This window comes from Dendronephthya gigantea, unplaced genomic scaffold, assembly GCF_004324835.1.
Source record: "Dendronephthya gigantea isolate DGI-Jeju-01 unplaced genomic scaffold, DenGig_1.0 000123F, whole genome shotgun sequence".
In the NCBI taxonomy this organism is placed as follows: domain Eukaryota; kingdom Metazoa; phylum Cnidaria; class Anthozoa; order Malacalcyonacea; family Nephtheidae; genus Dendronephthya; species Dendronephthya gigantea.
The window spans coordinates 328,433-341,371 of record NW_021163133.1 but is presented as its reverse complement, the minus strand read 5'-3'; the positions used below and the strand labels follow the sequence as shown (position 1 = coordinate 341,371).

Sequence of the window (12,939 nt, the reverse complement as noted above, 5' to 3'; positions counted from 1 at the left end):
ACCACTTAAATATGCAAGAATATTAATATTGTTCGGGTTTGCACCATAGTTCAGCTAAAATGACTTTTGGCATTTTAAATGAAGGATTAAGAGCCATTTTCCAGAGGTGCACTTTAGAGCTGTATTAATGTTCTTGCATATTTAAGTTGTTGCGTTTTTTTTTAGACACCCTGTAGTTCTATTGACAAATACGTAATCTTGGAGCTATAAAAGGCTAGGTAATTTTAACTACAGAAATGGAAGAATTCGACCAAAAAAATCATGTATAAAATCATGTATAAAATCATGTACTCATGTACGTATGTAATTTTTCCGGGACTTTGATGATGCGTATGGTAGAATAAGATTGTGGCAATGGCTTTAAATTGTGATTCTCCATCGGGTTAATTTTGCTCTTTACGTTGGTAGGAAGTGAGCCATGTCTAATTTGTAGAATAGGCTATGATATATGTAAGAAATGTGTTTTACCTAACAATAAACACTGTCTCGTTTCTTGAACATAATTTTCGATGTCTTTGGAGTTGCGATTTCTGATCGGTCCTGCGGAAGTTTGGTTCACCGAAAGAATGTTTGAATCTGGGCTGTTCATCTGAAGAAGAGTATAAAAAGAGCGTTAGCGTTACCTCAAAAGCCACCCGAATTTCCGAAAAGTACAAAATTTGTTACTTTTCGAATCACGAGATTGCCCAGCAAAAAAGTGTAGTGTTTGTAGTCATATCTAAAAATGTCCCCGATTTTTCAAAGGTATTGAAATTAGAATCGAGAAAAATCCAACCATGCTTACCACAACCGCTGGGCTGTTTCTTCCTATTGGACTGATTTTTCCAACTGGATTGTTTTTTCCAACTGGGCTGTTTCTTCCAACTGGACTGCTTTTTGCAACGGGACTGTTTCTTCCAGCTGAACTGCTTTCCCCGTGAATCGCTGGAGGGAGACGCATGCTTGGCAATTCATTGCTCGGAAAACCTGAAACTGAACCCAATGAAAAAAATCTTCTTTAAAATGAACTCATGCACTAGTATACAAGAAAGTGTTAGCAAATTTTGAGTTACGTTTAAACAGTATAATAAGAGCCAAGCCTAAAGCCTAACTTCTTCTATTCAGTCGTAATTGTGATGAAATCATTTTCACCGATGCGAAAATCAAGTCCTGTTGTAAATTTGTCTTTTTTCTGTGTTGAAATCAGTCATTGTTGACTGCTGCACAAGCATGCACACATAGAAATATTCTATCACATCCGCCACCCAGACATGCTCATGACAATTACGACTTAATGAAAACCAGACAGTCTTTTTTCCAAGAATTTCCGCGGTTCCAAGACCATGGCTCATAATAATAATAAAAACAAAATCCAGAAGAATCACCTGCTGCTGTATTGCTGGTCACATTTATCATGGGTGGTACTGGTGGATTGGAATCACTGTCTTCAAAACTGTTGTCTAGGGAGAAATATTCCATGCATGCATGCATGTAACTTATTTCACAATAGTAGTGATAACAATAAAATTTGTAACGGGAAAGCTCTCAGATGGTATTAGATTATATTCATAGAACATGCCTACAGCGCGTTTTCTATCATCATCCGCAAGAGTCTATCCGCACCCGCGTTTTTTACCATACCCAGCGAAATAAACTTAGGTGCTGTTTACATGAGCCCGGTTACGAAGCGTGAGAGGACTTTGAGGTATTGAAATAAGTTTTTATGACACCAAACAAGTACATGCTAGTGTTGTGATGATTATACGACTGTCAGGATCATGTCATGTGCTTATTTCAAAACCTCAAAATCATCTCATGCTTCGTTGAATCTCGGAAACCCGGGCTCATGTAAACAGCCCCTTAAATACTCACACATGTTATTAGCGAAATTCCAGAAATCGATCACTTTTATATTGTCTAAAAAGGCCTCCCTCATGTTTTTCGCACGAAGGGTAGCATCGATTTTAAAGGGAAAAAATCTTAATTGGAGTATAAATCATAAAGCTAAACGCAAACCTATGCATTCAGAGAGCATAGCATGTTCTTTAAACACGTCGACGTTCCTAAATATATTCCGCATTTTGCTCCGTTTACAATAAAATATCGGCTTACTTAAAGCTGGGCAAAAGAAGTAGTATGGACTGTATGAAAACATGTATCCTGTAACAAGTACAAGAAGCCCACCAAACCCTAGAACCTTAAACAATGAGTATTTCACTCTACCTTTAAGGTGGACTGGTGATCTTCTAACAATTGATCTCATTTCGCCTAAACTTTCAACGAGTTTCATGACTTGTTCCATGAACTTTACATGATTTCGTGAATCTTGAATGTGGCAGATCACCTCGCGTGATAAGGAAGCCAGCTCTGGAAAAACTAAAGATATAAAGGTATAAAGGGGGATAGCTATGGTTTAGATTAAACAGAGTTTAAATTAAAACATGAAGGCAACAATATATAACATCCTTCATTTTAGAAAGGGTTTTATATTAAAGTAGGAGATCTCGTTTAATCTAATTTAAATTCGACAGCTCTAGCCAGATGACCAGCAAATTAGCCTTTCTCAGGATCACTGATATCCACCATTTCGGGAGAAATTTCAAGTTTCTTTTAAAAGCGGGTTTAACAATAAATTAGACAAAAACTGAAAACAGTCGACGTTACGCTGTGTACCAAAATGGCGGTACATCTTCGTCATCGTGAAAAAGGCTAGTTACATGAATATTAACTGAGATATACTGAGAAAACTGAACATGGGATACTGATACATTAAATATGAAACAACATGAATATATCAAGTAAAATGGCATCACATAATTCTGGCGAATGACCTTTTATAGCTAGAAATGCTGGCTCAAAGGGTAAGCTGGAACTCTGCGATTAGCCTTAGTGCAAGACCCAATCAATACCCATGACGGCGTTATAGCTACCTGAACTCATACGAGAGGTCACTTCAGTCAATCGACTTTTAAACAGAGGATCAGCGGCCCGCTGTAATTCAGTTTTGCAAACATGAACAGCCCTCTCGGAAATACCAACCAACAGCGATATTTCACCAGACAACTTTTGAAAGTTGTACTCCGCTAAGGCTTCCCTGCATCGCGTCAAACTTTCATTTGCCAAGGCTTCTGTTGTGCCGAGAAAATCTCCGGGACTTACAGCATCGACAGAAAGGTCTGACAACACGCCCACTTGTGTCTGCCATTCCTGTTGAATGGTTTTCAAATACTGCAAGTGCTTGCTGTTTTGAGGCTGCTGACGAATTTCGTTCGATGTGCTGATTATCCTCGGCGTTAGGGCCTCGATTTGACCAATCGTAGAACGGATTGCATGAACACCTAAAATTGAGATTTATTTATGATTTAGTCACAAAGTTGCCTACTTGTGGTCTGAATTACTTACTCACTGACCGGTTTATATCAATATATTGTTCATCTGGAGTGAGTGCTTAAGGTTTAAATGAGGTGACACACGAAAAATGACGAATATAGGTCTCATAGAACCGCTTATGAAAACTTTTTGTTGGCGAAGAATTGCATAAAAATGTTTTTATCAGTAAAATAACCGAATGATAGTGATTGGCAAGCCGTTGACAATTTTGGCGTTAATTTTTATCTTGGCACTCAGTCCAGATGAACTAATATACAAATATACACAGGTCAGCAACTCATCTATTTGAATTCCACGGACAATTTCATGTTTGCGTTATGCCTTTGCTTGGCAAACTGTTTAAAAAGCGTCAGAAAATATGGAAACAACAGACAGTGTTATTTTTAAGTATTTCAGCGGTTCACGGATCATTTAACTTCAATATTCGAGTTGGGCTACACACGATTAATTCCAGTGCGTTGTGGGAAACACGTGATACAGTTGCATGACCTGAGAAATGAAATGTCTATAATGCGCCCTAAAGCTTACGGTAAACTAGCTATATTCATATTGCATTAAAATTACCACCAATAGACAATGGCTAGATGCAATCAATTTGTTAACTAATACAGAGACAAATGTTATTGTTGATTTATTCTTACGGTCTGGTTCGGCTGCGACAGAAGATGCATTACTCGCGGCTTGACATATTTTAGCAGAGTAATTCAGAAACGTTTGTTGACATTGCATGAGGCGGTTCATCGATTGACTATAGTTCAACAAACGATCATTCTAAAAATAAACAATAAAACAAGTTAACTATAATCGTACTATGGGGAAAATATGAGCAGTCAAACTCTACTTCTGGTACTGTATTTATCTTCAAAGTTATGTTTTTAATGTTTTGTGCCGACTGATAATTGAGTTTTAGCTATAGACTATATGGAATAGCATATGACAGGCAACCAGGTTTTCGCGCTCAAATTTTAGCCAATCAGGACTCAAAAAGGTTGTCGAAATATATTTTAATATATAACTGCGTGGCATCAAATGTGGTATAACAACTGCCTAAATAGACAAAACACTTCTCGACGTTTCGACCTGAGGGCCTTCGTCAGGAGATACTAACTCTCTTGACGAAGGCCCTCAGGTCGAAACGTCGAGAAGTGTTTTGTCTATTTAGGCAGTTGTTATACCACATTTGATGCTAAGTTGTTCGAAGACGTTGCCACGCTTCTCCTTGGTTATATTATAACTGCATGGTTCATTAGATATGTAAATACAGCCACCGTACCGTTGTTGCAGCAGTAATCAGGTTCTGCAGTGGAGTGTCCAGATCAGAAAACGCTGTTAAAACAGCAGCAATTATTGCCATAGTGACACGCCGGTCCAAAGAACGTAGACATTGTTGCAGTTTGTCTGTTTGGAAGTCAAATTCCTGCCTAAAATATTAAATGATAAGTTCTAAATCGATTTAAATACCACTTGCATGGTTCGTTAAGGTGGTCTTTCAAGATAAATCATGATTTTCTATATACTAGACCACCTTAACAAAGTGAACAACATGAGATTTTTCTTTCTGCAAAGGGGCATTTGACATCGACATGTCGCTATGAGTTATGGCTTTGTTGAATAAAACAGGAATTTGAGCACTGCCTAGCTTAAAAGGTCGAAATTATAATAGCTACCTGTATCGTTCAGACATTGGATTGGATGCAAGCGCGTCCTGTGCCTCGTTCAGTTGCCCTCGAGTTTCCAGCACCTAGAAAATTCACCATCGCACACATCTATGAGTCATCTCTCTCATTAATATTGACACAATTAGGCAATTAGCTTTTTAAGCTCTGTTCCAGCTTGGCCAAAGTTCTTGGTAATAATAAGGTGTTTTGAGTTGCTTTCACGTTTTTATTACCTCATGACAAGCTTTGGCGATTCTTAGCTTTCTCTTTTGATTTTCACATTTCTCGGCGACGGCTAAACTGTTTCGTACAATAGCGTCAAGATAATAATCTAAGTCGCTGCCTGAAGTTGGCATATGACTGACAGAGGCGGGCTCCAACGGTTTCTAAACAAAAAATACAGATAGAAAACTGAATCGAATGTTTAGGAAGACACATATGCCAATTGCTGTTGTCATTGATATACTACAGTAACTTTAAAACAGGTTAAAATTATCAAAAGCAAGAGAAGTTCAACTTAAGGTGGAATAACACAAGGTTCTAATCTCGGCCCTTCTTATATACCTATACATACTCAGGTTGCCCTAAATTGCGTTAAGAGCAATTTTCCAAGTGAACAAGGGTTAATATCTTTCGAAAAATCACAGGCAAAGATTAAAGTTTCCGAACGATTAAAATTTCGTGTACAAAGTAATTTAAAATCAAGGTAAAAATTGATTGCATATGGATTCGGGTGTTCACCAGATTAGCTCAACTTTGAGAGGGGAAAGAAGGGTGCGAATCTGCTTATCATTTCAGCTTTCCGGGTATTATGTATCCCTTACAGACTACAGTTCGTGTCTGTATCCCCCACCCCACGACCGGTGATTGACAAACGTTCACCTCACACTTTACAAAACCCTACTGGGTTTAGAAAATTTGTCTTTCAGAATTAAAAGCACCTAAAGCCTAGAGTCTGTATTGGAATAACTCGGGCCCAGAACTGCTTTATAAAGCTGAGAACGATTTCAAATTCGTCCATTTTTTGGTACGCCCATGCAGCAAATAATTTTCAGTAAATACATACTTCTGACTGTGGTGCGTTGTTCGTTGATACGAGATGTGTTGGTTCTTCGAGATTATCCGTTACGCCCTTCGTCTCAACCGTCCGAATGATTTGAGAACATGCCATATATATTTGCCTGAAGATGTAATCTCGACGTGCCTGCAAATAAAGAAAATCGTAAAGGAACGGATTTCTAACCAGCGATTTTTTACAGGGATGGATCTGGGGCGGTTTTGTTGGGAGGAGGGAAAAGGGCTGGATATGGGTGGGGGGAAAAGCAGATCTTCGTCCCACCGTCTGACTCTCTTCAGGTTTAAGGTGGGGGGTGCGTAACCTCTTCCCCACAGTAAATCTATCCCAGGATATCATTGAATTGATACCGATTTTAAAAAACTCCGGATTTTTGCTCGCACAGCTGTTTGTGACTGGCAACGTTAAGAAACAAAATAAATATTGTCGCTTGAATATTTTCAAGGTGGTGCAAATTGCAAGCACAGAACCACGAGACCATAACATATTTGTTAATAGTAGCGGAACTGGCAAGTTCAAAACGCAAAAACAACATTTAGCGTAAATGATAGAATATATTTTCTGCATATGTACGTACTTTCACTGCCTGTTTATCAGGATTCTGCATGTATTCGTGACTTGTAGGCAATAACGTTGACGTAGCGTTCGCTAGAAGAGCCGTTGATGAAGCAATTACATCTTGCTTAGCTGGGCTCACAAGCTCCTAAGAAAATTATAGTAAATTTGAGTGATTTGGGGTGATCAAAATACAGGAAACTGAGAATAATACACTTTTGTGCAACACCACATCATAAACATAACATACGAAAAAAATTTCACTCACGTTTTGTCTCTTTTGACACAACATCAGCAACTGAGACACACTATCACTGAATATCTAATAAAGAAAATAGAAACACGTATTAGAATATACAACCATTTGGTATCTTGTACGAAAAATTGATAATATTATATATAGAAAAGTACGCCTTTTGTAAGGTCAAAAAACAGATTAGCATAGCGGGATAGAATAGAACATCAGGAAGGTTATGTATCGTTTCTCAATCAAGCGAGATACTGGGTCTAGCGAACTACAAATGGGTCAGGAAATTTAAATTGATTTAGGTACCAACTACCGAAGGTAGAAACTACCTTTCCTTTCCCGCCAAAACATTTAAAAATTATGAATCGTTGTTTTATGAACATGCTCGCTGTACAAATATAGGAAATGATCTATACCTGGAAGTGATTTCTGAACTCTGACCAAGACTGGATATTTTCTAAAATCCACAATTTTTGTAGAACCACGTTTGTCTTGTGAATAATCTTTCGTACTTCGGCGTCATCAGATGTCAGAAGAACCTAAATTTGAAGGACATCTTTCTTCAAACAATGTACAAAGTACATCCTTCTATAATTCTAATTACGATTCCCAGCTGTATTTCATTTGAACATTTGCTAAAATATTGAGAGTTCTTTGAAACGAAAAATCTGTTGAAAGAAAATTTCTTTCCACATGCACAAAATGACATTTTGAAAACATTGACCGGATTTATACTAGAGACGGATGTCCCGTCTGGACGAACTTGGGCAAGCAAAAGATACGTCGTCTTCTAGTTCGTCTATGTGTAAACACGTTCAAACAGACGGATCATCCGTCAACACGAATTATCCGCATAGTTCCTCCATTTAGACGAATTTGAATGGGTATAGTAGTACACTTAGACGCATTATCCGTCTGCAAGTATGATGGCGAAAAGCTACGGAAAATTTCGTCATAGAGCGACGCTTCACGCTTGTGCCCATCAATAATTTTTCCTCATTTAGGCCCGGTTTACACTATAACGGATTGCTTCAGGAGTGGGTCAAATTTTGTAGCTATTAAAGGGTATTAAAAAAATATATTGTCACATTTCGAAATAAATAAAACAAATCGATCAAACTAATAAGCATTTAAACGTTGCCCTTTAAAGGCAAACGAAGATATCGTGACAAGCAAATCCCGTATAGTGTGAAGATCAGAGCCTTAATTTTTTTACAAGATAAATGCTTCACTAATTACATTTTTGTCGTCATTGGATTTCCTTGCCATGCACATTCGTTACCAATTCCCGTCCTGTTTCAAAGCAGGCGATTTTATTTCGTCTGTTATTTTCGTGTGCATAGTTTGTCTTTTGTTTATACGGATAATTCGTCCCTAGCATAAATTGCTTCCGAGTCAGGATTTACATCTTGCACTAAGGCTGTTCCCATGACCCCGGTTACCCGAGATTCAACAAAGTGTGAGATGATTTTGAGGTATTGAAATAAGTATTTATAAAACTAAACAAGCACATCACGCTATCGTTATGAAAACTGCACCGCTGTCAAGGTCATGTTATATACATATGGTACTCGTTTCAATATCTCAAAGTCATCTCACGATTAATTAAATCTCGGCTCAGCTCGACCTACATTACATAAACAGCGCCAAAGTCTAAGAGAATATTAGAGAGTTTGATACAGTTATGATACGTACAAAAACTTGCTACAAACTTGGCAACACAAGATTGTACCAATATTGTCAGATTGTGTTTGATCAGACTTTTCTTAAGGTACCTCAGTCTCCGACGGTGCCGGGTGCTGCTATTTTTTTGTTCACTGCATTCCATCGATGTTTGTTTTTTAGGATTTACTTGGATAAGCCTTTTCCGGCATTTGCCTTTTGAGGAAGCATGATTTCAAAAAACATGCATGTAAACAAGAAGGAATTTATTGAACAAAATAAGGCAACGAAATTCTCCGTATTTCGGAACTGGGTACCTTAACTTCTCTATTGATCAGTTGTTCACTTACATTTACGGTGTATTCAAGAACCTTTTTTGCGGATTCCACCAAAATTAATCTCACGGAACGATTGTGAGGGTCAACGCGTAATTGTTGTGCTGCTGTTAATAGACTGTTTCCTGCTTCAAGAACTTGTGTGCAAGCACCAGGCATATCCAAACTCAATTGCTGAAAAAAAATATTAGAATTACTCTTACATTATTATAATTAAAACATGCAGGTATAAAAAGTAACATATTTCAGAGAACAAGGTCATCATGAAATTTAACATATGACCAGGTCTCCAGTAATATTGCAAAGATCAGTAAAGCAAGTCATCCAGTGATACAGTATAGCTCAGTCGTGTAGGTCATTCACTTCAGTTCAGTAACATAAGAAAGCTCAGTGGGGTAGGTCATCAAGTAATTGTGGCAAAGCTCAGCCTCAGTAGTATAGTTCATTCAGTAACACAAAGCTCAGTGGTATAGTTCATTCAGTAAAACAAAGCTCAGTGGTATAGTTAATTCAGTAACACAAAGCTCAGTGGTATAGTTCATTCAGTAACACAAAGCTCAGTGGTATAGTTCATTCAGTAACACAAAGCTCAGTGGTATAGACTGTATAGTTCATTCAGTAACACAAAGCTCAGTGGTGTAGGTCATCTATTAGGGAGTTTCTATCATTTACTCTGTGGTAAAGCCCAGTGGTGTAGGTTATTCAGTAGCCATGCAGTAGTATAATTACAATAGGCAAAAACACTTTTCAACGTTTCAACCAAAAGGCCTTCGTCAGGAGAGTTAAAGTAGTATGAAAGTGAATCAGAATAGGGGAGAACAGTCAGAACAGTCATGTTAATGTTATGTATGCGGTCAAAAAAAAATAGGAAACAAAAAATAAAATTACAAAGGTGATTATTGAAATCCGGCATCTGATCGGTCGATCAACCTCAAGTTATTATCGGATAATCACCTAAACTGATGTTTCAAAATGGTGGCGAGTTTGAATTGCAGTAAAAAGTGTTGAGATATTTGTTTAGGTTTGTAAAACATGCATTTTCTGCAACAGATTTGTTTTTTCAAAAATCACCTTTGTATTTATACTAAAACAATTATTCAGCTCAGATTTGGTAAGTATCGCTGACTAAATTCCTCATGACCAGTTTAATACAATTGTGATATAACAACCTCGCTACAAATTTGGCAGCACTTAGTTTGTAGCAATATTGTTAAATCATGTTTGTACCAGACTTGTTGAAACAGCCTTGTAACCGGTATTTTGATTCAAGTTGTCTGGGCAGACTATAGTCCCTAGTCCTCCTTAGCGTGCCTTGCATTCTTGTGACGTCAACGGTTTGAACATGCAGGAGAGGACTAGCACAAAATGTTTTTACATCTTAATTCAAAATGGTGGCAAGAAAATTTTTCTCAAGCAATACTGATCTCAAAATATTTGCATCAGGGACAATTTTTGAAAACTCAACATTTTGTGCCTCTCAGCATGGGCTGCCCCTGCATAATTAACAGTGCACCCTTACAAGGCCTGGGACTAGGCTGTGTCTGGGGACAAGTAGTGTGAACAAATCTTGTCGCAAGCTTGTGAACAGACTTAAAAGATATTGTAATATTTTACCTATGTAGGTCATTGGATCAGTAATTAGTGGTGTATGCCATTAACTAATACAGCAAAACCCAGTGGTGGTTGTCCTAATATTAGTACTTAAAGCTCAGATCTGGTCATTTAGTAATGTAATAAAGCTCAGTGGAGCAAGTTGCTCATTTGGAAAATTAATAACTATGCAGTAACATTGTTTCTTACAAAATGTGTTTCATTTTGCCTTGAGGACAAAAATACGGGAAAAATTGCATTCATGAACAAACCTTATATTTCAAATTCTAATATTAGTTCAAGAGGCAAACCTCACCTCATCAGAGCTCTCATGAGCAAGATTATATCCAATGTTGGTTAGTGTTTGAACAGTTTGAAAAATATGTTCAGCAGATGAGACAAGGTCAGGAAAGGCATGTTGGTCCTGGACACCAGCTTCATTTAGTATGATCAAATTGGACACCTAAAAGGAATTAGGGTATGAGAAACAAAATCCTTACCGATAATTAAAGTTTATTTTACTTGAATGAATTAAGTAATTAAATGGTCATTTCTGGTATTTGACATAGGGTTGATGTTTGGGTACATGTATAAATATATAAACATGTGGTTTGTCAATGTCCATGTGACTTTGCATACATATGTAGTGTATTATCATAGAATGATTCTTAGGCCTAAAAGGTTGGGAAACTTGAGTGAAAACAATTAAAGTCAATGCCAATATATTTGCACATATTGTTTGCCAGCTTTAAAGCCAGGCAATGGCATTGACTGCTTTGCCTATTGTAGCTAGTAAATCTGCTGTGTGGCTATTTTGGCTATGTTTATGGGGATAAAAACAAACTGATACCAGTCTGTTTTGGTCTTACTATAATGTATATATAATAATAATACTTTCATATGAAAACAGGATAAAAACATTAACCATATATCAGTCTCATTTAATAAAGTCATAACTACTTGCTGAACTGACTGGGTTTCGAGACAAAGATGTATTGAATCTGGATTAATGTAAATACAAAACATATTTCAGACTAATTCGAAATGCTAAACAATTAAACACATGCAGAGTTGACTGGGCTGCATAGACATTGGAACAGCCAGCAGTTCATCAGCGTCTGTCGGGATATGTTATACGGTATGTGCTTGTTTTATTCAAATGTTTTGAAAATTTCAATTTTCATTCTGGTCCAACTTTTTCCCATATCATGTAAACATGCCATATTGCTCCGGCCTAGCCTGGAATTTTCAAAGTTCCATCCACGATTCCACGCCCACGGTGTACGCACTGTACAATTTAAAAAATGCAGTGCTACAAAACAAGTACGAAAACCCAAATGCCAAATGTTCAACTTCGATGGATATTTTCCCCAAATATTTTATATAAAACACGAACAGCGAAGTTATAAAAAGGGTAAAATGTATACATTCCTGGGCGATTATTATATTAAACACTCACTTGACTTGCAATAGGGGCAAGCACACGTTCGATCGATTTTGTTTGAACCAGAGTTGTTAAAGAAGACGAAGCCATCTCTTGCGTCAATCATGTCTGAAACATTCCTTACAATAGAGTATGATCATCGTATCAGCCCAAAGGATCGCGATTTACACGAAACCAAAAAAGTCTTGATATTTCAAGAATTTCGACCTTTGGTTCAATTTGAAATTTGGAAATATTTGTTGTGGTAAGCGGGTGGAACGTGGGCTCAAACCGATGACCTGTTTATGAAATATAACTGGAGTCAAATGCAACCGGACTCAGCATAATCACATAATCACAGGCATTATTTTGATGGTGGGAGTAAAACTTTTCATAATTTTATCTAATTTGGCATAGTTTAGCATAATTCAGGATTAATTAAGCATTAAAATTTGGATTTGGACAATAGGCCATGCACACTGAACTGTCCTGATCTTAAATATAGGAGAGATTGATCATTTTTTGTTAGATTTGGGTGATCTGGTCAAACTGCAGGAGACTGATCTGATATTCAGAAAGTATTGATAATTTTTTGGTGAGAATTTTTTCAAGAACTGGACTGAACAGGCCTGCAATCTATAAAAGTGAATATGTCGAAGGACAGTGAATTGTCTTATGGTACCAGAGAAACTTGTATTATTGACGTGGTTGATGAGCAGTGGCGCAAAGATCAATTACCCAACAATGACATTCTTATTCCTGAGAGAGAGCTACCACCAAGTGATGACACAGATACTGTTAATTTCTCTGAAACCTTGAAAGAACAAGATGAAAAATGGACTGACCTTGGACTTCAAAATCTTCAAGAATCACCAAGGCATCATTAATAATTGTGTGTTATATATAAATTTTTTGTGATGGTTGACTGGTACCCACAAATCCATCTGTGATTGTAATTGACTATATATGTTATTGATTAGAGGTATATTATATTATTACAAACCTAGCTCTAATATTCTACCCAT

General features: G+C 37.2%; 1 protein-coding gene across 4 annotated transcripts in view; it reads right to left on the bottom strand.

Annotated features, from left to right (window-relative positions):
• The window catches only part of LOC114535726, a 34,837-nt gene extending 22,682 nt beyond the window's left edge, over positions 1 to 12,155 (bottom strand). For all 4 annotated transcript variants that reach the window (XM_028557032.1, XM_028557031.1, XM_028557030.1 and 1 more), the window contains exons 1-16: positions 11,951 to 12,155; positions 10,808 to 10,954; positions 8,917 to 9,075; positions 7,321 to 7,443; positions 6,926 to 6,979; positions 6,680 to 6,805; positions 6,094 to 6,231; positions 5,261 to 5,413; positions 5,037 to 5,110; positions 4,643 to 4,790; positions 4,011 to 4,140; positions 2,910 to 3,317; positions 2,203 to 2,355; positions 1,365 to 1,439; positions 785 to 972; positions 469 to 589 (exon numbers count right to left, since the gene is read on the bottom strand). In XM_028557032.1, coding sequence (XP_028412833.1) covers positions 469 to 589; positions 785 to 972; positions 1,365 to 1,439; positions 2,203 to 2,355; positions 2,910 to 3,317; positions 4,011 to 4,140; positions 4,643 to 4,790; positions 5,037 to 5,110; positions 5,261 to 5,413; positions 6,094 to 6,231; positions 6,680 to 6,805; positions 6,926 to 6,979; positions 7,321 to 7,443; positions 8,917 to 9,075; positions 10,808 to 10,954; positions 11,951 to 12,025 — 2,272 coding nt within the window. In that variant the 5' untranslated portion in view covers positions 12,026 to 12,155. The remainder of the gene's footprint in view (positions 1 to 468; positions 590 to 784; positions 973 to 1,364; positions 1,440 to 2,202; positions 2,356 to 2,909; positions 3,318 to 4,010; positions 4,141 to 4,642; positions 4,791 to 5,036; positions 5,111 to 5,260; positions 5,414 to 6,093; positions 6,232 to 6,679; positions 6,806 to 6,925; positions 6,980 to 7,320; positions 7,444 to 8,916; positions 9,076 to 10,807; positions 10,955 to 11,950) is intronic.
• Between the last annotated feature and the right edge of the window lie 784 nt (positions 12,156 to 12,939).